General features: G+C 37.7%; 1 protein-coding gene across 1 annotated transcript; it reads right to left on the reverse strand.

Moving 5' to 3' along the window:
- Positions 1–1,499: 1,499 nt before the first annotated feature.
- On the reverse strand, positions 1,500–18,735 carry LOC131234811 (vesicle-associated membrane protein 714). Its single transcript, XM_058231787.1, has 4 exons — positions 18,394–18,735; positions 5,820–6,010; positions 4,878–5,041; positions 1,500–2,255 (listed from the first exon to the last, which is right to left on the reverse strand). Exons 1-4 carry the CDS (start codon positions 18,608–18,610, stop codon positions 2,165–2,167), a joined length of 663 nt encoding a protein of 220 aa, XP_058087770.1. The 5' UTR covers positions 18,611–18,735; the 3' UTR covers positions 1,500–2,164.
- Positions 18,736–27,726: the final 8,991 nt, after the last annotated feature.

A 27,726-nucleotide genomic window follows, 5' to 3' on the forward strand; every position in this document is an offset into this window, starting at 1 on the left:
TGTAATATTGAAATGGGACGCTGAGAAATGGGTATGTAATTTAGTCAAACTATAGCAAACCGAGTTATTTTGCATTTGGTGATATCAATGGAATCCCAGCTTTGCTTTTTGTGTAATGGAAGAGAAACCCCTTTTTTTTTAAAATGGAACCAGGCACTGGTTTGAGTCTGGGTCCCTTTACTCGATGCACCTATCTTGGTTCATTGTCACTTGATATTTTGGTGAGTTGAGATCATTTATCTAGTGGGCCCTACTGAGTGGTCCCCTGTGGTTAAAGAACTGTGCAGATCATGATCTGGGTTTCTCAACCATTTGGGATTTCAGATCATGATCATCATTGCACCCTTGAACCAAAATATTTGGGTTTGGCAGCAAATGGATGTTGAGTTGAATTGGCCAGTGGTTGATCTTCAACTAGGAAAAGTCGATTAGCTGGATTTGGTTTTTTTATTTTTTTGGTATCATTGGCCATCCACTGTATGACCCACCTGATGTATGGTTCGGATTCACCTGCCGCACATCATTTGTCAGTGGTAGGGATTCATGAACCAAGACAGGATCATTGAGACAACTGAAAGCTCATAATTAATTACTTGTGTACTTGCCTTTTTATCTACAAGGAGACATTTTGAAAACGGTGATGCTGGTCCAATGCACCCAACCACTGTAATGAGCCTGCTGGGTGGAGCACAAACTAATCTAGTAATCTTAACAATCTTGATTTCCATCTTTGAATTTCGACATAGATCAGCAGTACATTTGATAGGAAACCAATTGAATTTTGGGTCAATCAATCACTGTCAAGTCCTAGATGGATCCCGCAATTTTGGAAGATCCGACTAGTGCAAATGCGTGCCAAATTAATTGTGGATCAGTCACTTCCATTTAAAAAAATGGAGATTGATCAAACTCATGATCTGCACACGTTTTTTTTTTCCAAATTATAAATTCGTGTAGGACGTGAGAGTTTCAATCATGAGCAGTAGTATTTCATCAGCGGCTGAAGACTGTCATGCTCACAAGCACAGCTGGCAGCTAACACCTTCCATTGGCGAAAGCTTTGTAGAAAAAGCAGGAGAAAGTTCAAATGTTCATTATTTCCCTAAAAGCTCGTCTAATGGAGGGTTGAGATTGTCCGAAAGTGAAACATATCCCAGCCACCTGCATACTAAAGCAACTCAGCTGTTCCACTCTCTACAATCATCTCCACCAAATATCCCACCGCCCATCAGACGATTCAGAGCACACAGGTGGGAATCCTATTCACATCCAAATCTTTGATAGGGGCCAGAATTCAAAAAAAAAAAAATTTAATTAAATTAAATTAAATCCTGTTCATAACGTGCATAGGAATTCACATACAACCAATTGAAGGTGAGAGATGCCTTTGACACTATTTCAGTGAGGGGAAAAAAAAAACAGCAGAAGATGAATTCAAATATCTCATTGGATAAACCTAGCAAAAGCACAGAAGAAACCGTCCCAACATAAATAGAAAATAAATAAGAATCATGACGATATGATAAAATGCCAAAAAATTATTGAAATTTACAGAGAATAATCACCAGAAAAAGAAGGTTTCACTCATTATTATACAAAGCAAATACCAACTTCCTAACAAGAACAGATTCAACATGAATATTTCTGCCGCCGTGAATGTGGACTTCTGCATGCAAACTCGCCAGATAAATCGGCACTGGAGACGGGAGGCTCCATGTCATAGGAGGAATTATCAAGGTCCAGATGCATTGGGATGTGAATAGCATTCTGATGTGCAGTCCGTATAGGTGGGCCTATGGTCTGGTGATCTGACTGTTGATCTGGCATGTCCATGGTGAATGGCAGACACCCTGAAAATCCCTCAGATTGGAAGATCAAAACATCTTGATTGTTGCATTACCAGACACTTAGAGAATGTAAATTGGATGGCAAGGATCTTACAGCCTAGAAGGATTTTAGAGCACCCTCATTTACCATGGAAGCCATCCAATCAATGGTCTAGATCACATCATCATGGGCCCTGCCTGTACCAAATGGCCAAATCAGGATACCATTCAGTCCAGATGCATCAAGACCGACAACTCTTCCCATAACATAAGAGGCTTGCGAATTCTGAAAACCAACTACAAGACAAACGCCACAGGAGCTCGCACTGTAATGTATCTCAAGATCGGCATGATGGAAGGGTGATGCCACCACAACAAGCAGCAATGATTATGTACAGCAACACCACTATCAAACCCGTCAACAAAGCCCTGCAGTGGCCCGAAAATTATATCCTGTTACTGAGAGTATTCATGAGTGATGTTACAGAAATGCAACCATGCTGAAATTGATATGGTGCCCCAAAATTGCAGATGTTATCAACATATAGATCAAAGCCTTTTTTTTCTCATTTTTCCGAGGATTGGGATGTGCACTATTATGGGTTTTGGTTAAGCCCTGGCTAGATGCAGCGACAAGTGCCGTTGTGTATCACATGAAGTGGGCCCCACTAGGAGGATTCCCTGGCCAAAAGAGAAGGCTAGTGCAAATGTTGGGAAGGCAACAAAAGATCACAAACTGGTCCTGTATTGGCCGATACGGGCATATTGGCCCACACGAGACTGCATCGGCTCCGTGGGTGTGTTGGCAGTCCAGTGTTTTAAATAGCTACGCCATGTAGCCTGTAACTTACGCTACATAGCATAGCTTAACACTTCGTACCTCATGAAAATAGCTCAAGTTGCATGTAGCTTAAGCTACATGATTATTTGCATATGCTACAAAGCTCACATTACAAAATTAATTTTCACTATGACATTAAAATCAATTAATGTTTTCAAGGATTTGTTACATGTTTCTATTTTCAATAAAAATTAGTAATCTTTACCATGCTTTTAGTACAATAGTACAAGTAACAATATTAAATCAGTTTCATTGCTCTTTCTTTACCTTTATACTTAATCATTGCCCTTTCCTATTACTTTAGGTTATGTTTGGTGCAACCAAGTGCCTTTCCAAAAAGAAGAAGAAGAAGAAGAAGAAGAAAACACGAAAGAAGGAAATTGGTGCAAGCAAGCGCAACCTTGATTAAAAATCTAGAAGTAGTGTGTAGCTTACATTACACACTAGGTAGCTTATGCCTCATGCTTCAAAGGAGTGAACGCTACACTACACACTATTCGCTATTTAAAACACTAGTTGGCAACTTTATAGGTCCCAATACACTCCTTGCATCACATGATACAGCTGAGATGCGAGCGCCTATACAAATTTCTCTCTTGTTTTCTCATATTTTCATATATTTCTACATTTCAAGTGTAAATGCTAGGGACTCAGCTTCAACTAGATCTAAATCTATTTTGGAGAACAAAACACAATATTCGATCATGATTCATCGAATCGAAGTGGAGAGGAACTGATCTAATTGTATATAATTACTTATAATAGCATGTTTGTCTATTACATGATATGTACATTCACAACATTTGTTATTTTAATCATAGAGCCATGCTAAGCCCATGAGTGTGTACAAGGCAGCTAATGCACACACCGCCACATACGCTAGTGTGGTGGACACTAGCGGACAGGTGCAATATCCAAGCCAACCATCAGCAGGGTACCACTATGTTATTCAACATCCCAAGAATCAGGTTGGTCCACAATTAACTGAACAAATGTACGGCTGTGAAAAAATCAGCCAACATTTTCTAACCCATCAACTTATTTCTAATATCATGGCACATCCACTCAATGGACAAACTTTGTCCTTGGGTAGTAAGATCTACATGTGAGGTCTACCTGATGGATGACTTGGATATTTCACATGTCTGCCATGTTGATGCATATGTGGTAGCTTGTGCATTAGGTGACTTGTACGCTCATGTGGGCTTAGCAAAGCTCTTAATCACATCTAGTTTGGATTTTGGATAATTTTTTGTGATCTCCGTGATGGTCGGTTAAAAGATCTAACAAGATCCATTCTAGTAAGGATACAGATCAATTAAAGAATTTATAATTCCTAAATGCTTTAACACCGAATTTAGAGGTCAAAGACTAAAAACTTCATTTTCAGCAGATCAGGCAGATGGACAACATACTTGCCGAAGAATGGTCTGGACAGTCTGGTAAATTATCGAAAATATGTCAAAAAAATAAATCTAGATTCTTGTATCTCTTTTTTCTGATACTTTTTCGAATTTGCTTGTCAGAATGAATCATGCTGATACGGTCCAATATGATCTGATATGCCCCATACAGTATCATGTTCTGCCCGGCCAATGCACCCTCGGATACCAATACTTGGAACCTTGGGTGACATGAGTGGTTTGAATGTGACTAGTTGACAACTTTCTAAAACCAACCTGTTGTTTTCATATAAGTGGTCCACCAAATAGGGAATCGACCTGCTTGAACTTTTGGACCAGGGCATCACACATTGGGGCCCACCTGTTGATCTTGAATCTTGAACATGTTGGCATGCATGCCTGTACATAGGCTTACTAAGTAGCAGCCTTCATATTGGGAACCCACCGCAACTCTCAGCATGCCAACGATCAAGACAATCCTCAGACTGGCTAAGAAAATGTACAGCAGCCATAGAGGTATGTATCAAGCCTAGTGCAATGGTGATTAATACGTTAGAGTGCCAATGTTGAGGAAGCAGGTTCTAACCCAGCTTACCATTCCAAAGATTGTTTAAGCAAAAAAAAAAAAAAAAAACAAAAGAGCTTTCCTTTCCTCTTTTTGTTTTGCTGTGTGTGTGATTTGGAATTTGTCGAAATGGAAACAGTTTCTTTCTTCATTTCTTTTCCTTTTCCGAATAAAGAAACACTACTGTTTTGAGTGGTGGTCTTAATTTTAGCCATAGGCAATAGCAAGATTTGGGTACTTACAAAAGTTTGAAGTTTTTCATCCACAGAGCTTGGCGAAGACGCCTCGACTGCTTCTTGAAATGAAAGGCACTATCTTGCATCGTTGCTGTTTTGTCAACCAAAAGCTCAATCCGGTCACCTCTCTCCAGTATCTTTTCAATATTTTCCACCATGATAGTGCGCATCTGGATGGTAATTTTAGTGGAAATGAGTAGGACATACATATGAAGCAATATAAACATGTTCAAGGCAGTTTGACAAATATCACCGAGATTTTGAAAATCTCACAATATTATCACGAGAATACACTAAGCGATATTATCGCGAGATTTCAAAATCTCTGCAGATTTTAATATTCTGTTTTTAGCGCAATATTAACATGAAAAAAAAAAAAAATTAAAGAAAAAAAAAAGAGAGAGTAAATTATGGAATTTGTTATATAAATATCTATTATATGTATTATTTTGAATTTATTTAATAATTTACAATAAATATTCTTAAATACTTTTATTTTCTGCAAGATTTTCCCGATGATATCCCGAGAAAACTCTCAAAATTTGAAATTTTCCTGAGAAATTTCCCGGCCAAAAAATTGCTGAGACAGATTTCTCACTCTGGTTCAAGGCTCCACAAACTGCTGAGAATGGATAAATTCTTTGAGAGCCAAATTTTGTGTCAGTCCAAGGATGCAGAACTTCATGCCCGTAAACATGTGGCACACATGGGAGAGATCAAGACAGACAGTCAACAGATAGGATCTACCATGCAATTCCACAACTCAAAAATCAACTGACTGGACAATCTTGATCCAGCAAGGCACCTTGTCAACCATGATTTTTTTTAAAATCATTACCTCATCAATGTTGATTCAGCAAAAGCAATATCAAACTACCATTAGAAATACAAAGGAATTTTTGTTATCTTCAAGCAACAAATAGATCTGGTTCAATCCAAAATACTTGCCTCACTAACTTCACCTCTTATGCGGTTGAGAGTATCTGCATTGGGATTACTGGAGAAGTATTCCATCTGCTGATGTAAGACTCTAGAGAACTCATCGTTCATTGCATAAGCTAGAGCTGCATGAGCCACTCTCCCATAGTTTTTCATGAATCTCATATGAATATCCTCCAAGTAAGAAAATGGAACTCGCCCTGGAATAAAGCATTGAATAAACAAAAAGTATGCATGAAATAGCAGTTTTAAAAAAGGCTGAGTAATAAGATGGAACAAGACACCTTTCAAAGAAGAACATAATCTATAGGAGGAGTGAAAATGAGAAAAATAAGGCAAATGTAATGGGTATGTTTGGATTGCACTAGAAATGGGAAAGAAATGGAAAAAGTTAATCATTATTTCCATGAGTGCTATTTTCCCTTGGTTCCGACATTAGAGATCTTGTTTGGATGACAAGTGAAAATCTCACATTTGTAAGACAGCAATCACATAGTTTTTCTTTTTCTTTTTCTTTTTTTAAATTTCCTTTTTCTTTTTTTGAAGCTTGAAAAATATATTAGAAGAGGGAAAAACAAAGAAATAGCCCAAGCAAGGCAAAGAGAACTACAAGAGAACAAACAAAAGAAATAGAAAAGAGGCAAAAACCTAGGAAACCACTATACAACCCGAGACAACACAGAAACCACCAACAAACTTATCCCAAGGAAGGAGAGGGAGTGGGTCTGTCTTCGAGGGGGAGACAGAGAGACCACTCCTTCGCCTCTCGAAAGATTCGTTGAGAAACTGAAACAGAGGATGAGAGAATGTTTTGAAAACATCTCAAGTTCCGTTTTACGCCAAATTCCCCACGGAGCTGCTAGGCCTAATCAATGTTTTCAAATCGCATAAGCCATCGCCCAGGCTGATGGCCTTTTTTTTTTGTTTTTTGAAAATTAAAAAATTCGAAAAAATGGTTAAAAAATACATAAAAAAAGAAAAAAGAAAAAGAAAAACTATGTATAATTACGACAAGTGATTGGATTGGGTTTATGTAAAAAGTCATTGTAGTTTGACTATTAGGCCATCTATATGTTGAGTTATATTATATTATATATAATAAAACAAATTTAAATAATTAACAAGTTACATTAAGAAAGAATTAATTATTGAAAATTACCATTATAGAAATTGTATTGATGACTTGAATCTTGATGAGTTGATGCATACAATACAAGTTAAAAGTTACAACTTATTACAATCTACAAGAAACTTGACTGTTGGCCATTATGCGAAATCATGGCATACTTCCTGCATGGCATATGTGATCATGGCATAAGCGATTTGAGCCATGATATGCAATTATGCGATCACATATGACAACACTGGGCCTAACAGACGGCACACAGAGGTAGTATCCTTGTTGAGGTAGGGGTGGTGCCAGGCATGGAGGATGTGATGCATGGAACCTGGCATGGCCCAAGATACAGAAAAGAAACAGCAAATATTGTCCCAGATTCCAACAGAAAAACTGCAGAGAAGGAAGAGATGGGAAATAGACTCGGCATCTCTGTTGCAAAGAGGGCATATGTTTGGAGGAATCAACCCCCGTCTTTGCAAGTTGTCTAAAGTGAGCACTTTCCCTCTGGCCATAAGCCAAACGAAGGCAGCAACCTTTGGAGGTGTGGTGGTGCCAAAAGGAGAAAGGGAAGTCGTGAATTCGGAGAAGGGCTGGAGATGGAAGTGTAGAAGGAAAAGTACAATGATAGGGGAGTGTGTGTGTTCAAACGGACAAGGGCCGATCCATGTGGTACTATTGTTAAGTGCTTTTACTTAATCCCACACAAGGTGTTGCTAAATCTTCTACGTCACATCATCTACTGAACTATTGAAGTTGCTAAATACCTGTAGGTTGAAATCTGTGATGAATCTAGTCAATCCTATACAACTCATCATCCGCACTACCAAATCTCCAAAGCCATTTCCCAATAAAGCTTTGCTCATGGTTTGAAGATCGATCATACCAATGGTTCAAAAATCCTTAGGAATTCTGTTTTCTGAATCATTTCCATCAAAAGCCCTTTCTTCATTAAGTGAAAAAGCATGTATATCCTTTCTCACCACATAAATCTGAGTCCTTTAGATCTTCCCCTCATCCTACTTTCAGGCCTTTCAACATAAAATAGAGATATTGTTCGTCCATATTGGGGTCATCTCCAATTTTCTTAGCATACAACTAATACATCTCAATATCCTCTCTGTCATTTTAATCTCCTATTAGGGCCACTCCTAAAATGATTTTATTCTTATCCATCCTCATCTTCCAACACATCCATCTCAACATCCTCTTCTTTGGATGCTCAATCTCTGCTCATGTCGCTTCTAATTGTTCAACGCTCTGCCAAATATAGCATATTTAGTCACTATAAAACTTTTCCTAGAGTTCAGTTGCCATGCGGCAATCACACAACACTCTAAAAGCACATCTCCACTTCATCCACCCAGCTCCATTTCTATTGGAAAAATCCTGATCAATTTCTCCATCCTTTTGAATTATAAAACAAAGGTAACAAAACATGTCACTTTGAGAACATGGTCTTTGATTCTAACAAAAGCATTGCCTCTATAAATAGTCCTGCTAAAGTTGCTTTCCATGCTATGCCTTTGTTTTGCAACTTTTTGTACTTCTAGAACCTTTCCCCCAAACTTTCAAAATTTTTAGCATTCGCCCCTTCCTAATGTTGCCGGCCAGCACCACATCATCCATAAGCATCACGCACCAAGGAATCATTTTGTAAGTACTAGCAGTCTAGCAGTTAAATCATCTATGACAAGTGCAAAAGGTATGGATTGTGCCCTAATGAAGACCCATCTATGCAGTAAACCCATTTGTCTCACCACAAAACATTCTGAAGTTGGTAATAGCACCCTCATACATGATGCAGGACAATTAACCACTTGCTCTAAAAGCTCAAACTGTTAGAGCATGGCGCATTTAATCCCTTTATCTCATAGCCCAGGCCCCACATCTCATGGGTTAGGACCTCAGCCAAACCCCTCTCGTGGGCCCCAAATCACATGGGCACCGCCTCACACAGACCGCCCACCCCGAGTGTGTTCCCGCATCCCACAGGCTACCCTACTCGAGCCCAATGTGAAAATGCCCTTGTATTAATACATATGTTAATGATGTCAATATATCTTCCTTGGACCCCTTCCCTCAGCACTCACCACATAACCTTCATCTTGCACGCTTCATTACATGCTTTCTCTAGGTCAATAAAAGCCATGTGTAGATTCTCTCTCCTCTTTATACTTTTCCATCTACTATCTAAGAAAACAACCTTGATTGTTGATCCTCCTAGGATGAGCGCAAACTGACCAAAACATTAAAAGAAGGCAAGCTGATCTTTCAAATCCACATTCTTGTCTTAGTCTTTGTCCCCCTTAGCTTCATAGTGTGATCCATAAGTTTGATCCCCAGATAGTTGTGCACTTTTGTGAATCTACTTTTCCTTTCAAGCAAGTTTGAAATTGCTCATCAGGCATTTTCTTTGTCCGCATATTTGCTTGGGAAGATTAATTAGCCAACCTAATCTGGCTAGTATCCTCCGCACGACTATTGGTACATCTGTCCTCACAGACTTTCTTTTTCTCATTCTTGCTAGAGAAACCTGTACTTCCCTCACCTGAATTCTGCAATAAAATACACTCCCTCCAACTCCTCATGGTTTGAGAGTTCACAGTTGCCCGCCATAATACGCCCATAGCCTTGTAAAAATGGTAACTAGTGAACCCAGCCTGAGGAAGAACAAAGGTATTAAAAGGCTCTTTATCTAACTAAAAAATAAATAAATAAATGCATAGGCTTCCATTATTTGCCATGATAACCATCATCAACTTGACTTTTCCATAATTAATCACTTAAGAGGAAGCATGCTCCATTCAGTTAGCAAAATTGATCCTCCAACACCAAGCCCTTGCATGATGAAATATGCACCATGTACCAATCATGCATTGTGCACATCTAGGACCACTCCACTCGGTTCCCCAAGGCAACATGATGCAGATTCACTGGCTAACCAGGGTGCCAACTAAACTATGCTACTTTTGGTGTTTCTATGGCTTTTCAGTAATAACGCCTCTTTCTACTTAGCTTATTTGTTCAGCCTTGGCTAGTTTGTTATCAATTTTTACAACCAACTTTTAGCCTTTTCACAGGCCAATTTCATTTATTCTCTTTCTCCTTGGCTTCTCTTTTCTTCTTGATTACTCAGCTATTGATAAAATAAACAGACAGAAATTTCCACAGCCCTCATCCTAGCGATCTCTAGACAAATCCTAGTTACCATGTAGTAGTCATAAGACCGCATTCCACATTGAACACCACACCATCCTTTTCTTAATGGCAACAAAGAATTTTATTAACCCCAATCGAAGAAGAATTACAGGAGGTTGACCCACCAATCGAAGAGAAATTACAGAAGAGGTTGACCACCAATCAAGAAGATGGATGTCAAGCGTCTCACTTTTTCTCATATTCATTTTTTGTCCAGAAACAATTTTGAACCATCTTATCACCTTAGACCTTACGAAGATTGGCCATCAGGTTCTCCTTAGCATCACATAATAACAAAGTATTATCAGTGTATTGGAAGGTGGGTCTCTTGTGGACTGAGTTTGCTCACCTAAAAGCCTCTGATCAAGCCTACCTTTGAGGCTTTTCCAATCATTTTGCTAAGGACTTCTGCAATTACAACGAACAAGGTGGGAGAAAGTGGGTCTCCTTGGCGAACCGCTCTTGATTCCATGAAGAGGCGCTCTGTTGACAATAACTGAATATTGAATCAAAGAAACACATGCCAATATCCACTGCCACAATTTTAATCTAAAACCCATGCAAAGAAGCATATATTGCAAAACATCCAGCTTACATACCAACCCTAGCTTACCCTCTTTGTAGCTCAATTTGATACATTCATTCCTAACCAATGCCCCACCAATAATTTGCTGACCAAAGACGAATGCCCACTAAGATTTAGACATGAACCGCTAAGAATCCTGTTTAACCTTGTTACAATAATCTTAGAAAGAATTTTATATGGGCTACCAATTAGGTTAATTCGCCCGAAGTCCAAACACACAAGACATTCCTTAGGGATGGTATTAATAAATGACGCACTAACGTCTTTAAAATCTTGCCTCTGCTATAAATTTTGAAGATGAATTGCAATAGGTTCCCTTTAACGGTCTCCCAAAACACTTGGAAGAAGACCATCAGGACTGGGGCTGTCAATGGGTACCCGGACCAGCGGCTACCCGAGGACCTCAGCCCGCTTAAAATGGGTTTGGCTCCTATTTTATCTCCCGTCTATTAAGTCGACAGGTTCAGGACCACAATTTATAGTTATAAGATCTTATTGATTGACCAGGGAACCTACTAGATTATTTAGTAGGGTAAGGAAAGTGAATGGAAGGGATTTACAGATCTGCTCTTCCCTATAGTCTTTAGGCAGGTGGGATTGAAGACCACAAGTTGGGCAATCCGAACGATCCCACTACAACCTTTCGATGTTGCACAAAAGCCATTACATTCAGCTAGCACTAAAAAGCCTACTCCCCGTACAAGCCATAGAATTATTCCAAGTATTTCAGCTGGAACAGTAATGTACATTTTAAATTTTATATTCACTCACGATCAGGCCTGACCTGGTCAACCTGATCATGATATTTCACTCATGATCTGTCCTGACCTGGTCATGATTATACCCATTTAGAAAACTGGGCCTGAACGGGTCAAGTATCAGGTAAACGAAGGGTACCCGATTAATACTTTGTGCTATATTATACATTAATAATGGATATGGACGTAGAAGTAATTTGAATATTAAGAAACTTAATGCCATAATTACTTTGTATTGAGAATTTAATGTCATAATTACATTTTACTAATGCCATAAGAGAGAAATGGGAGAGAATTTTGCATGAGAATTGAGACAGGATTTTATCCTATAATTCCATTATTAAGAACATAATGCCATGAGAGAATTGGAAAATGCTTGATTTATGTGGTCATGTAGGGCATGGCATGTCTTTCACTGACGTTGATCACACGGCTTCATGTGGACAAGATCCACCCTGTCCATCAAGTTTGCCACACGGAGTTTCGACACAAGCTGGCTGATTCAAAACTCAGGTGGGCTACCCCACATGGCAAAATTGAGATGGGGACTGTCACCATTAGTTATGTGTATGGCCCATGAATCAGAGGATAGTATTGTCCAACCAATCTGATTTTGGAACAACACTTGGTTCTACAATTTAATTAGTTTCAATTTGAGTTAGCATATGCCACATGCACAGAGTGCATGTGTATCAAGTGTCATACTCTGTCAGAGGGTCTCTTAACTTCCTAGAGCTATTTCCGAAGAATGGAAGATGAAACATTGGAAGCTGAGAAACTATAATCAGAAGATGAATCAACAATCTCTCTTGTACATAAAGGGGTGACGTTACAATCAGAATGGTTCAACTAATGAATCCCATCATGGATGGCCAGTAAATAGTATGAATGTCTTAGCTCTCCTACAAATATATATTTTTACAACCTAATCTACAAAGTCTAACCTACTTAAACTGTTTTTCTTAGCTGACTAGTAGGCTACCTATAGAGTTGACCTGAACAAGAAGGATACAACTTCAAAGAAGTTAGCCATAAGGATTCTTGGACTCACGTGTTCCGCCAATATTGCAAGCACAACTGGAGCACGTTCGAGGCGGTAAGTTTAGAAGGACAATGTTAATATGTTAGTATGTTACAGACTCACAAATTAGGATAATTGTAACTGTAAGTTAATTAGCTAAATAGCTAATGCCAAATGCACTTCTTTTCATGCAGATTCACACAAAGAAAAGGAATCGCCTTGAGCAAAAAAAACACAATGACATGATGTTCGTCCAATACAATCAAAAATTGCGGGAACGATTCCAGACTAAGAAAGAAAAGCACGGTTTCTTTGACCTTTTTAGTTGAGTTGGATGCAGATAACAAGTGGCTCGTAGAGACGAATGACTCGGTATTTGTTGGAGAGGACCTGACATGGGCGTAAGTTGAAAATGCCACAAACGAATCGATACTTGGAGAATGTACTTTTACTTCCTCTCGAGGGGAGGGGGAGGAGTAGCAGTCAACCCATGAAAGATTGAGGAGATAGGAGGAGGAAACAATGATCACGCTGAAGATCTCTCGTTAGACGTTGATGAAGTATTAGTACATACATATGATGAAGAGACGGAAGAAGAAGTGCATGTGGAAGAAGGAGATGACTTGGATGATGATGACGATGGTGGTGATCAAATGCCACAATGGCAAATAGATCAATGTATATAGCATTTAGTATCATTTTATTTAGTTACTTTTGTTACTTCTTAGTTCTTAAAAGTATTAATTGTTATTTGTTAACTATATTGTTGAATGTTGATGACTTTATGTTTAATCTATTGTTTAATTGATTTTATTTCACTCAAATGTATTTTAAACATGTAAAATTAGTTATCAATTAACTTAGGAAAGTTCTCCATACTTTTCTTATATTGTTTCATTTTTTTTCTTATTTTCCGATTTTTTAAAATTTTTTGATTTTTTTTTTTTTAAAATATGAGACCGCATATGCGATTGTGCGATCGCATATGCGCACAGACATGCAATCAAACATGATCGCATATGCGATATGACAACATTGCTATGGATTCTATTTTACCTTTTCCAAACATCAACAATCCTATGGAAGAACTTGGTGTGTTTTTCTCCCTCCTTTAGCCACACTAACTTGAGCATCGTTTCCACATTATTTCCTCTTCATGTATTTTCCTCTTGCATCTTGTGATCTTCTTTTGGCTATTTCCTCCTGGGGTTTCGGCCCGGATTTTGAATTATTTGGACCGGGCCTATTCTAAATTTTGATTTTGACGGGCTTCCTTGCAATTTAACACATGAATCTCCTAATGGATCTTTAACCTAGCACTCCCCATTGAACCAAAGTGGTCTCACCTCCAAACTGTAAAAAGCTCTTTTAGTTTTTTTAGCATCACCATGAACTTGAATCCAGCCCACCCTTCAGTTGAAACACCACTTATTCTAAATTTTGATTTTGACGGGTTTCCTTGCAATTTAACACATGAATCTCCTAATGGATCTTTAACCTGGCGCTTCCCATTGAACCAAAGTGGTCTCACCTCCAAACTGTAAAAAGCTCTTTTAGTTTTTTTAGCATCACCATGAACCTGAATCCAGCCCACCCTTCAGTTGAAACAGAGTTTCACCACCACTTATTCTAAATTTTGATTTTGACGGGCTTCCTTGCAATTTAACACATGAATCTCCTAATGGATCTTTAACCTGGCGCTCCCCATTGAACCAAAGTGGTCTCACCTCCAAACTGTAAAAAGCTCTTTCATTTTTTTTAGGATCACCATGAACCTGAATCCAGCCCACCCTTCAGTTGAAACAGAGTTTCACCACCCCCTACCAAATCTAAGAAACAATTCCCTTCAAGCCGCATCAACTCACTTTGAATGGGCTTGGGCCTCAACACTCAATGCTCAATTCAAGGATGATTGCAGAGTAACTTCTCAAAAAAAAAAAAAAAAAGGAAGTAGGAAACGGGATTACATGCTTGGATGCTCTTAGAAAATGATTGTCCCAATCTCCAAATATAAGAAATCTACACAACCTAAAAACGGGTTAGGGTAAATCCTGTTGGCACATTCTCTTTTGTGTCAAAACCAAATAACAATAATGGGTCACTTGGTAGCATGGATTTGGATTTTGACTTGAGAATCTAGAACCAAGATTTTTCAAACACTGAGATTTTCATTCAATCGGGATATGATTAATATTGTAGATTTTCAATCCTATAGAATTCAGAAATTGTGTTTGACAACCTGTATTTTGACTCAAGAGGAATCCTGGAATTATATTGTATACATTCACAGGATACTAAATTTAATGAGGAATATCATCTTAAATATTCTAGTATGATATAAGTTTGCAACATGTAAGAATTCCTTGTGATGAACACATTATAAGATGCGTTAGCCCAAAAATGAGGCAATTCCAAACATTAAGTAGTCCAGGAAAATAGACCCAATAATTTCGTACATCAAGCAAAATTCCAAAGCTCAAATGGTATACACTAGATGGAACAATTAGGTTAGGGCATACACCATTAAAAAGTCCAAACAGCTTTTGGGGCCCACTTTAATTTGTATAGGCCATCAAATCCATTCCAAAGATTCTTATGTCCACAACAAATGGGTGGGCCAAAAATCAGGCCAATCTAAAACTCAAGTATCCACTCTAGATAGAACAGTTGCATTGGAACACCCACCATTAAAAACAATTCAAGCGGATTTTGGGGTCCACCTTGTTTTGTACAAGCCATCCAATTCATCCAAAAGATGTGTATGTCCACGTTCAATGATAGTCTAAAAATCAGGCCAATTCAAAACTTTGGTGAGCCACACCAGAGGGAATTATTGGGATTGGGATGCCTCATAGAAAAATGCTGATACTTTGCGAGTGTTACAGATGATACGCACCAACTTAGAAATTAATTAAAAATTGCATAGTATCTTCAAAGTAAACTTTCCAAATCATGGTTCCCATAGTATATGTATCATGAATTAAAAATCACACTCATTTGGTTATCTAGCAATCTGATCATTTGGTTATCTAGCAATCTGATTGGCACGCATTGAATGGATGGTTAAAAATATTCAACGGTCCATTTGCCACAATGAAGTGCCCATGAATCTGAGGTTATGATTGATCAACCAATATGATCTTGGAACAATGCATTAGCAAAAATAAGGTCCGCACTTTACTTAGTTTAAATTGAGCTAATGTATGCGACATGTACAATTTCGAAGTGCCTATGTACTAAGCACTATATGCAGCTGGAGTATAAACAAAACCCATCTTCTTCGAATCGATGGGTCTTCTTCTTCGTTCACAAGAAAAAGAAACTGTCTCCTTCTCAACTTCAACGCAGAAACCAAATTAAAAAGAAAATGAAGATAGAGAGATGGGAAAGGGTGTGTACCATTTACAAGGTGGTGGATTCTAGTGAAATGGTGGAGTTGTTACAAATGGAGTTATTACTAGAGAGAGAGAGAGAGAGAGAGAGAGAGAGAGAGAGAGAGCTTGTGAGAGTTGAGCACAAATAGCCTCTTTATAAAAGAGAAGGCACGGTGATCATAAGTATGACCATTATTGAGAATTTTAAAATCTTGATATTTTGCATTACAGTAAATTGATAATAATCGAAAAGGGCCCTTTCAAGGATTTTGAATCCTAGGTACATTCAATATCTTCCAAAATCCAAACCATCAAATGTGTTTAAAAGGGGAGCATTTGTATTTTAAATCCAATTCTCCTAAAATCCATGATGTCAAATGATGACTAAAGTCTTGTAAACATAGTATAGATCTGCTTATGATGTTGTTAGCTCTTCCTAGAAATCTACCCTCAAATTTGCGATTGTGGCTTGTACACCATATGTAGCACCTAGGAGAAATCTCTTTATCCTGGAAAAAGACGGTCACTGAAAATGCGCCATGATCACGTCCATATTGGGGTTCGTTTCACCATACGAATTTTGGAAAATTGGATTCAAAATTTCAATTCCTCTTTCTTAAACATGTTTTGCAACTTGGATTTTGGAGGGTTTTGAATCTACCTAAGATTCAAAATCTCCAAATTGGGTCTTTTTCATTTCTTGTTGGTTTATAGTTATGCAGAATCTCCCGAGAATTTAAAATTCTCACCAACAATCATTTTTTTATCATTGTCTTCTCTTTTATAAAAAGATTAATCACACTCCTCTCTCTCCACTTAGAATGTTTTTAATGGTGGATGTCCCAACCCAACTATTTCATCCATCTGGTGTTGTCTATCTAACTTTGGGATTTTGTTTGATTTATAAAATTATTTGGCACACTTTTTTGGGTCACCTAATGCTTGGAATTGTCTCATTTTTTTTATCAAGGCTATCTTACAATGGGATCAGTACAATGAATGTCTTACATGTTGCACACTTAAGTCAATTTGAAATATTTAAGATAACTTACCTCATGTTGGATCCCCTTAAGTCAAAATCCAGGCTACCAAACACAATTTCTGGATTCCACAGGAGTCAGGACTGAAAATCTACGATACCAAAGACATGATGGAATGAAAATCTTGGATATGGATTCTTAATGTAAAAAAATCCATGCTACCACACAACCCCTTAAGAGGATATGGCTTCGACAATATGATGGAAGGAGAAAAATTGTTCTTAACAGTATACCCAACTTGCCAATGATTCTTTATGGAAGCACTAGAACTCAATATTTCGAGATTGTGACGAACCAGGAGGATTTTTCTTCTTTTTTATTTTTTATTTTTTGTTTGCTGGAATGAACTCAATGAAGATCCAGAGGTACAGCTTCATTGCTTATGTGTTGGTCTTCAAATTGAAAATTCTTCTCGAACCCAAGCTACAAATGCTATTAACTTATTATATTATTCGTGTGTCGCCAAATAAGGTTCCGACCGTCTGAAAAAGCTTGATTGCTCCATGAAATTCTCTCAGATATCCTCAGAATTCTCGTGGATTATCCGTTTCAGCCCATGATCTACTTTCTTGGATTATTAGAAGCATGTTCCACCACCATTGATCAAAGCTCTAATGCCAAATGCAATACTGAATCTTCTATGGATGATAAAAATTGAACTTGACTCCATAACTGTTTCAATATTCTCTGAGCCTCTATATGGAATCCTCGACTCTCTTATTCTCTTTTCCACATGACTTCCTAAATTCTACGAGTTCTCCCCAATCCTGAGACTTTGACCAATTCACCAGTCTGATCCTAAACTACCCTACCACTTTGAGAGATCATGCTATCAATGCTGTCATGCTACATCCTCTATTCAAATTCAAAACCATTCAATGACTCGAAATTAAGAACTGTAATAAAGACAGAATGGTCAAAAATCCAAAATTAAGAAGGGTAAAATCAGATATTTAAGATCGTCCAATCAGCACAATTTTGGAACCATCGTTCACAAAGAAAGAAACCAACTATTTGGATGGTCTTGATTTAACATATATACATGCCACATGTAGCAAACATTGTGGAACCAGCATCGTTTTTGTACACGCCGCACCACCAAAGGAGCAGTTGATTCCAACTGTCTGGATTTATTATACATACATTTGGTCAGCAGTTCAAATTCAGATAGTAAAATGCACGGTTAAGATCATTCAGTCAGTGTGAATTATTTTTAAACTCCACTGCATCCACGAAGGCGCCCACAATCCGACCGGTCTCAATTTCATGTGCAATACATGAAAGAAATGATCAACGGTCCAAATTCGATAGGCAAAAAATCGGCAGTTATGACGGTCCAATCAAGCACGATCATTAAAATTACATTTCACCAAAGCATTCACAAAGCGGGCCACCATCTGGACAGCCTGATCGAGCATCACACACACACACACACACACACACACACACACACAGAAGAGAATCTGAGATCTGAGCCGTTACTTACTTCCGAAGGTGTCGTTGGCCATGCAGAGAAAGCTGAGGCCGTCTGATCTGAGGATGTGGAATATGTACCGATCTTGCGAAAAGCAGAGTCTGGAATCGGGCTCGTAAGGAAGCTTCTCGAGGATGCGGCGGGCTACGGCGCCCGTATTGCCGGACACGGCGCTGAACTCGGCGAGGACTACGGTTCCCCTCGCTACGAGAGCGTAAAGAATCGCCATTTCCTCACCCGCTCCCTGCGATCTTTTGATCTCCTCGGCTCGGCTGCGATCAAAACGATCACATGGAAATATAGAAACTAAGAGAGGGTTTTAAGGGCTTTGAGTGAGAGGGGACGAGGGAAGGACGAGGAGGAGAAGAAGAATTAGATGCTGTAATATGATACTCAGGCTGCGAATGGCGCTTGATACGCAGGCACTCAGAACTTGTACACGTGGCAAAAATTCACTCAAGGTAAACCGACTAAATTATGGAACCAACTATCGATAATTCACGATCCCCAAAATGAGTCTTTTTGAATGATCCTAAACTCTGATCTGGGAACACTTGTTCGTTGAAGTAGGACCCTTGGATATTTTTCATTTTTAACCGTCCACTAAATGTCCACCAATCCGATAATTAGATAGTGAAATGACAGTAATTTTTCTTCGTGGTACGTATGACCGTGGGAAAAGCAATTTGGACAGTTTAATTTGACTTAAATTTATATCACGGTTGCAATTTCTAAGTAAATTTTAGAGAAATTTGCGACTGTGGACCCTACCTTTTATCCAGCGGTTTTTATAAGGTAATACAAACTTAACTTGCGAACTTAGACCTTCTCGTACGGACAGCGAATTTGAGTACGAAAATACCCCTCCCTTCCTTTCGAAGACGAGGGCAGACGCTCCTTTGAGAGTTGTACGAACAGCTCGAAAGATATCGAAGTTACATGGCCCCACAGCTATGTATTTATTATATCCACAACGTTCATCTATATTTCGAGATCATTTCGGAGCATTATCCAAAAAAAAAAAAAAAATCATATCCAAAGATCAACCGGACCACACCACAAAGAGCAACGGGAAATATGATTTTCACCGTTAAAATTTTTGTAGGGCCCACCATAACATATATTATCCATCCAATCTATTCATAAGGTCACAAAGGCCTGGATGAAGAGGAAAAACAAATTTCATAATGATCCAAAACTTTTGTAACCCCTAAAAGGGTTTCAATGGTAGACGTTCAATTCCCCACTACCTTTTACAGTGTGGTCCACTTGATAGTTAGATCTATCTTATTTTTCGTCTCAAGCCTTAATATGAGCTCGTCAAATAGATGGACGGTTTGGATATAACACAGACCTCATGATGGGACCACAAAAGCAACTTAGAAGAGAGAAATAAAAAATAAAAAAAACAGAGACTACTGCGGCACGGCAGTCCTGCATATTATTTTTAAAAAAAATTTTACAAGGAGAACTTTTTATCCCTTGCATTTTGCTCCAATATATAATTATGTAAATATATATATATAAGTATATAAAAATATTTTTCTATCTTTTAATTCATTTCTTTTTCTATTTATCCAACAATTATTTTAAATTATAAGGTAATTTCTTAATCACTTCACATATTGATAATATTGGATAGAAAGTAATTTAGCTAAAACTAGATATTTTCTAGGTCTTAAATCATTTATTCATTGTATGCAAACAAAATTCAAAAAAAATTTAACTTAAATCGAGGCTAAAATGAAATTGAGTGGGGCAAAATAGAATTAACGGGCAAACGAAAATTCAACGGCAAACATGAATTTTAATGGGGTAAACATGAAATTAAGCGCAAACTAGAAATTTCAATGAGGCAAACTAGAAATTAGCGGAAAACATGAAATCGAGCGAGGCAAACTAGAAATTCAGCGGGAAACATGAAATTCGAGCGGCAAACTCAAAATCGAGCGGCAAACATGAAATCGATAGGCAAACTGAAATTGAGCGGGGAAAATGGAATTCAAGGCAAACATGAAATTCATGGGCAAACATAAAATTGAGTGTGGCAAACTAAAAATCAGATGGGCAAACATGAATCGAGCGGGCAAACTGAAAACTGAGCGGGAAACATGAAATTGAATGAGCAAACTAGAAATTGAGGGCAAACACGAAATTGAGAGTGGCAAACTAGAAATTCAGAAAGCAAACATAAATTTCAATGGGCAAACTAGAAATTCAGCAAGGCAAACCGAAAATTGAGCGGGGCAAATATGAAATTCAGCGGGGGCAAGCATGAAGGTTGAAGGTTATCAAAGAAATTTAAAATTTTGACAAAAAATTTAGACAATTTTTGGAGTTTTCGACATATCGAAAACTTTAGTTAACATGTCAACCCGATTGATCAAAGCGTTTCGACTGGTTGACTCGATGGATAGATAGGTTACATGGTTTTAAGTGTTTTTATGCAATTTGTTTTTATTTATAATTTTGATTATATATACTGGTGTAATCAATATTAGGGTTACTGCTAGACATGCTTAAGTGTTTGAAAGGATTACACCCTTGGCCATATCTCAAGTGGGAGACTAAGGGAAGATACCTCGTTTCAACATTGAGGTCTTGGTATCGATTCCCTAGTGGGGGTGGCTAATAATGGAGCGTGTACTGACAGTGGATTGTACTAATTTTCTCATGGGTCTTTGAATTGGTAATGCAGTACAAATGAGCATGCATTAAGGTTCTTTCAAAGAAAGATGATCTGTAATCATCAAATATTGCTTGTAAACCCCATCTATTAATTGTATCGTAGGATGCTCATGTTCAATGCGAGTAAAAATATTTAGTTGGCATACGCATTTTAGTAAATTAAGATTTAACCGTTGATTCAAGTTTTGATTTTTGTTTATTTAGATATACTCATTATGCATGCATAAGGTGAAATGAACAGTTATGAATGGCTATGATAAGCTAAGGCATCTCTTGATAGAGATGATTGGATCACTTAGAAGTATGCATGCCAGTTACACCTAACATGAGATTTTCGTGTTTTACACTAATGTTTTCAGTATTTATGTCGTTGGAAATGCTGATATTGTGATCACGCCTAGTCCCACTTTGATAAATGAGGTGATGATTACTGTGGTCTAGTGTCGATAGTTCCAATCGACCAAATAATTCAGGATACTTTATAGGATCCATTAAAATATCTAGTAGAATCTCGATCATTAATGAATTACCATATAATACATTGCATATTGAAGAACATCATGATTATCCCAAGTTAGAGAATGTTGGAATCATTAGCTATGTATGACATGTTTTCATTTGATAATGCAATAATTGGTTTAAATTAATCACATTGGGTATATATGGTTTTATAAGCACGAAGTATTATAGACAATTTAAGATAGAATTGTATTGAATTTCATGTTTGCCCCACTCAATTTCTAGTTTGCCCCGCTTAAATTCAAGTTTGGCCCACTCAATTTCTAGTTTGCCCCACTCAATTTCATGTTTACCTCGCTCAATTTCTAGTTTGCCCTACTGAATTTTTAAATTGCCCCGGTTGATTTCATGTTTGCCCCGCTCAATTTATAGTTTGATCGCGAAGTGATTGAAATTAACCACGAAGTGAATAAAATGGATTTTCAATCATCGATCCGATGGAATATTGGAAAATAATTAGGTTGGTTGGCTAAATTAGCTTCTCCTACCCCAAAATCATATGTGATACATTAAGTATATCATTCTAGTTTAGGAGAAATGCTTATTGAATAAATAGACAAAGAGATGAAATAAAAGATAGAAAAATATTTTTATATACTTATATATACATATTTACATAATTATGTATTAGAGAAAAATGTAAGAGAAAAAAAGTTCTCCTTGTAAAAAAAAATAAAAAAATAAAAAAAATTGTCAGACTTCCTCAGCACCACAACCGTCTGTTTTTTTTTTTTTCCCCTTTTGTGTTGCTTTTGTGGATCCCATCACAAGGTCTGTGTTATATCCAAACCGTGCATCTATTTGGCGAGCTCATATTAAGGCTTGAGACGAAAAATAAGATAGATATAACTATCAAGTGGACCACACTGTCAAAGGCAGTGGGGAATTGAGCGTCTACCATTGAAAACCTTCTTGGGGTTATAGGAGTTTTGGATCATTATGAAATTTGTTTTTCCTCTTCATTCATGTCTTTGTGACCCTATGAATGAATTTAGATGAGGAGGATTTCTCACAAACATCACAGTGGACCCCTAAAAAGTTTTATAGCCCCCCAAAAGTTTTTAATGGTCAACACTCATTCAACACTGTTTCATGTAATGTGATACACTTGAGATTTGGATATACCTCTTTTTTGGTCTCATACCATAAAATAATGTGGAAAAATATATGGACGGCATGGATGAAAAGCATACAGCATGGTGGGGTCGACAGACCACCTATCATCCGCCATTGGCAGGTGGCGGGGGAGTACCGAATCCGTTTTCGTGAATGGAGGGGTATTTTCGTCATCAAAACAGCTGTTTGTCCGAGCGGGTCTAAGTTCGAAAGTTAAGTTTGTATTGCTCCATAAAAAACGCTGGATAAAAGGCAAGGTCTACAGTCTTAAATTTCTCTAAATTTTAAGTGCTTGCGTATCATCCATATCAGTCTGACAGAGTATTAAATCCAGTAAAGAGAAAAGAATTTGATACTCTGGAAGATTATATGGATGATACAAGGGCACATAAAATTACACGTGGAAAATAAGTAGATTAAATTAAACTGTGAAAAATATGTATTGTGAACCTAAAAAAAAAATTTACGCATATTTGACTGTGTTACCATCGGATTAGTGGACACTTATCGGACGGTTAGAAATGAAAAAAAATCCAATGGTCATATTTTAACGTGTCTAAGAATAATACGTTAGAGCTTTTTAACCAATTTGATTATGGGACTGTGACTTCGCAACAGTTGTTCCACGATTTAGTCGGTTTACCTTGCTCTAGTGTATGCCACGTGTACAATTTCTCAGTACCTGCGTATGAAGTGTCATGCGCTGACAGAGTATCATGTAACTCTCAAATACAAAATGCAGAGGATAAAAGCGGTGGTTGGACAGAGACCGACGGGGACGTGGGAGGAAATCATACGGTAGAACACAGCACACGTGGTAAGGTGAACCGTCAATCTGGAACGTCCATCAATTTTCCGTACTTTTGATGGAAAATAGTTCGGTAGACGCATACGTTAGATGACATACCATATGATAGTGGCCTTCATTGAGGCGATAGTCAATCTATATTTTTGACGGTCAAAATTCAATTCAGGAAAATGAAATTTTATGTGGATTTTGTTGTCCATATGCTTCATTTCTTACAGGTGGGCCATCCATGATGGATATAAATATACGGACGGATACGATTGGTACATTAACCTTCCACCTGTACTTTAAAGAGATGGATATACGGTACTCCGGTTCCTCCCGCTCTACCGTATCATTTCCTAGTTGGGATACCCGCCATCTTACCGGACGGTCCATGGCGTTTTCTCGAGGAAGGATTGGAGGGTCAACGTGCAGGACCGTACATCACGGGACCTTTTCCAGTGATCCAAACCGTTTATATCATGGGCCTCCCAGGGAGTGGGATACACTAAAAAAATCTTCCTAGACCGATTATTCTAAAGCCTTAGATCAGTCAACTGCTTTATTTTCGATGTGGACCGTCCATTTAACTTCCTGTGGACCACTAGATGAAAGATTACGACTTTCCAATCTTGAAGATTTTCAAGGCATCTACCGATAACTGTACATTACATCAGATCAACGGTGTGAATCACCTAAATACGGCTTCACATGTCTCGGATCACGTGGGTCAGGAAATGGTAGGTTGGATGACGAGTAGGGCTCCGGACGCCTGCACGGAGGAATTGACGAATTGTACACGCTGACATGCATGCACGCTGTCATCAGAGGTCGCGTATAGTCCACAAACCCTGGTGTTCGTGCGGCCGTCAGCCATGTGGGGTCCACCGTTATCCATGTGTTATATCTACTCCATCTACCAGTTTCACCTGGATCTGTACACGAACCGAGTTAGCTAGGTTAACTCAGCTCTACTCAACTTGGAAAAGCTCAATTTGACACGGCTCATGGCTAACACAAGTTGATATTTTGAGCTACAGTAATCAGAGAGAGAAAATATCATGTTACAATTGTACTGGTCCTGGATATGTTGGTTGTCTAAAAGATATTAATATTGATAGGTGGAAAATGATAAATACTAGAAAACTTTAAGCTACCAGATGGCCAATATCTGTGGTAATAGTTCAAACTTTAGAAACATTTATATGGCACGAAGTCCAAATGTCTATTAATTGAAAAGTAACGTGAGCTTACTTACAAAGGAAGTGGAAAGGCTAGAGAAGCCGGATTAAAAAGCATACTACAACTTGAATGTAAGAGTAATAGTTCAACATGGTAGCCAGAGTGATAAATTAACGCAAGGAAAAGTGTAAAACAATGAAAAGAAGATCATCATCTTCTTTAAGTAGGTGAAACATTGAAGCCACGAGATAATTTTTAAATTTATAAGATTTTAAAAAAAATTAATTGTATTATTGAATAATGTGTAATATGTGGATGATTTCTTGATTACGCCTCTAATAAAGAAAGATAACAGCTCTAATTTAAAATTATTTAAAATAGCAAAACTCTTATAAAACTTAATTTCTAACAAACTCTTCTAAAGTCTAATTTGCAAAAAATAAAAAGTTATTATTGAAATATTATCAACCTAATTACGAGAAGCTTTTAAACAGATGTAAATTCCTAAAACTCCAAAAAAAAAAACAAAAATGAAAATTTCTAAAAATAATATTTTTTTTCTAAAAATTGCAATATTAAATTAAATGTGTGTTTTCTGGCTAAATGAATGAATTTGGCTAACGTAGTGGGCCAATTGGCCCCACAAACATCATTACATAAAGATCGATAGGTTACACATGTTGTGACAATGTCCGGATCAAAAGTTATGATTGATTTACGATCTACACTTCGAATGACAATTTCTCCATAACTAGAATAATTTTTTTCAAAATGGAAGCACCTTGGGCACAGTTACGCCATGCCCTATGTAAGAATGGCCTGGATTTGATGGTCTATTTCCACTTTCGTTTGAGCTTCTTTTTTTTTTTGTCTAGCCGTACAATGAATACATCTATAACATGTCATACATCACAAATGAATCCAGAAACTGTCATCTAAATGTTGCCCAATCATATGCAACAATGTGTTTTGCTCTTCTTCTTCTTCTTATTTTTTTAATTTATTTTTGTTCAACAAGTGTGTTTCATATGACCAAGCTTATTATGGTGATTAAATTCGTTGAATGATGCATTTAAGATGGCATAGAAGATAAATTCTATTCAGAGGCTCCAGTAAATTTTGTCTACATATATGCCACTTCCATGGAACTGATGTTAAGAGATTGACCTTAGACTATTCTACAACCAATTTGGAAAGAGTCTGGATCAAGCTGGAAAGAAGAGTTTATCAGTGTTGCATTGCATTATGGACACCAATGGCTTCTAGACAAATCGCTATAACAAAACTCAATCACCCAAATTTCAGCAACCATGGCACTTGGTCCATAGCTAAAACATGGTCCATGAAGGCTAAGGCATTCCATATTTGTTTTCATAGAAGAATGAAAGTCTCAAGAGGATTGATTTTTCCTGCATGGAGAGGTTCAACTATTGATTTGAAATTTCTCGTCGGCTATTTGGATGATATATTTCCTCAAGGAATGCCCATACCTCACAAACAATATCAAAATTGTTTGTGTTAGCAAATAGTTTTTTCTATAGATCCCATTAACCATTAGATTTAGGTTCTACCACAATTCCATCAATATAGCTTAAAAAGACTATTCTCGTTGTCGACATTTCTCATAGACGAGAGCTATCAAGCATTACTAGATCCATTTAATTTAATGGAAACAGTTCAAAGAGTTTCGAATTTATCTATAGAATGGGTACTTGAAATGGATAATCCGATAAAAGAGGGGGGAAATTACATATAAATTCGTAGATGAGGAGCTGAAACATATTTGATATGTTGCAACTTGGGTTTAGGTCAACCCAAACCTGATTGACCCAACCCGAATTCGGGTTGGGTTGAGTCAGATTGTCAAGGGTTGGATTCAGGATGGAAAAAAGCTAACCCAATTTGAAATTTGGTTGGGTTTGGGTTGAGCAAACTCTAGTTAGGCTTTGTGTTGGTTCAGGTTGAGCAAATTTGCATTAGGAATAATTACATGCATATGAGTCAGGTCGGGAATAATCACATGTATTTGAATTGGGTTGAAGTCAGGTTAGGAGGGGTTGAGCATGAGGACTTGGATTAGGTTCAAATTGGGCGTAGGATTAGAATTCCGGTCAGGTTGGATGTCCTTGAAGTTGGGTTGGACTTGGGTTGAACCTCAACCTGACCCAATTCACACAGGTTGCACCCCTGGTATCAGGATCTGATGGGTAGCAGCATAGCGGTCTAATTAAGAAAATATCTATCAAAGGTACACTAACAAAGCACCAAAATAAATTAATAAAGGACAGTTTATATATATATATATATATATATATATATATATATATATATATTTTCCCAACTCCAATGGGAATGGGCTAGGCTTATGTCAAATAACCACTTTTTCTAAAAAGATCAAGCCGTTAAAGGATTGTGTGTCTATATATATCAAAAGCTTTTAAAACTCCTTGCAATCTTCTAATCCTTAACGGTGATAACTTGCACATTGGATGCCTTAATAGCTTAAGCCTGCATGCATGGCCCAATCAATTACTCACTTCACTTCTAACCAATCTGATTTTATATATACATATGTTATATCCTTTGATATATAGTCTACTGGCAGTCTGGCATCTACAAATGGGCCATGCTTACTTCAGTGCAGATAATTCCTTGCCATCTGATTCATTCATATCTTAGAGAACACTGTATCGATGGCAACACATAAGATTAATGGTGCAGATCATTTTACATTCCATATAGATTGGACCATGGGTCCACGCCAAGAAGATCTAACGATCGAATCCATCTATTAACTTTGGTACGCCCGACCAAACAAGAGAGGGCTGCATTTGCACGGTTCAAACTGATGGAATGTTGCATTTTGGTTTTTGGATCATGGCACGACCACGTTAACTTCATTAGATGAATGGTGCATATTACTCTTAGAGTCCTTTTTGTGGATGTGGCCTGCGATCTAACCGTCTGACCTGTGTCCACGAAACTTTTAGTTTTAGTTGATTTAAACAATAATAATAAAATAAAATCTGAAGAGAAAAAGAAAAAAGGAA

This window comes from Magnolia sinica, chromosome 19, assembly GCF_029962835.1.
Source record: "Magnolia sinica isolate HGM2019 chromosome 19, MsV1, whole genome shotgun sequence".
Classification (NCBI taxonomy): domain Eukaryota; kingdom Viridiplantae; phylum Streptophyta; class Magnoliopsida; order Magnoliales; family Magnoliaceae; genus Magnolia; species Magnolia sinica.

Excerpts from the sequence above, each read along its gene's own strand:
- LOC131234811 (XM_058231787.1), bottom strand. The coding sequence starts at position 18,610 with ATGGCGATTCTTTACGCTCTCGTAGCGAGGGGAACCGTAGTCCTCGCC. Across the intron at positions 6,011-18,393 it reads GGCCAACGACACCTTCGGAA|GGCGAGTTCCATTTTCTTAC; the intron begins GTAAGTAACGGC and ends GCTTTATTCCAG. Across the intron at positions 5,042-5,819 it reads TAAGAGGTGAAGTTAGTGAG|ATGCGCACTATCATGGTGGA; the intron begins GCAAGTATTTTG and ends ATTACCATCCAG.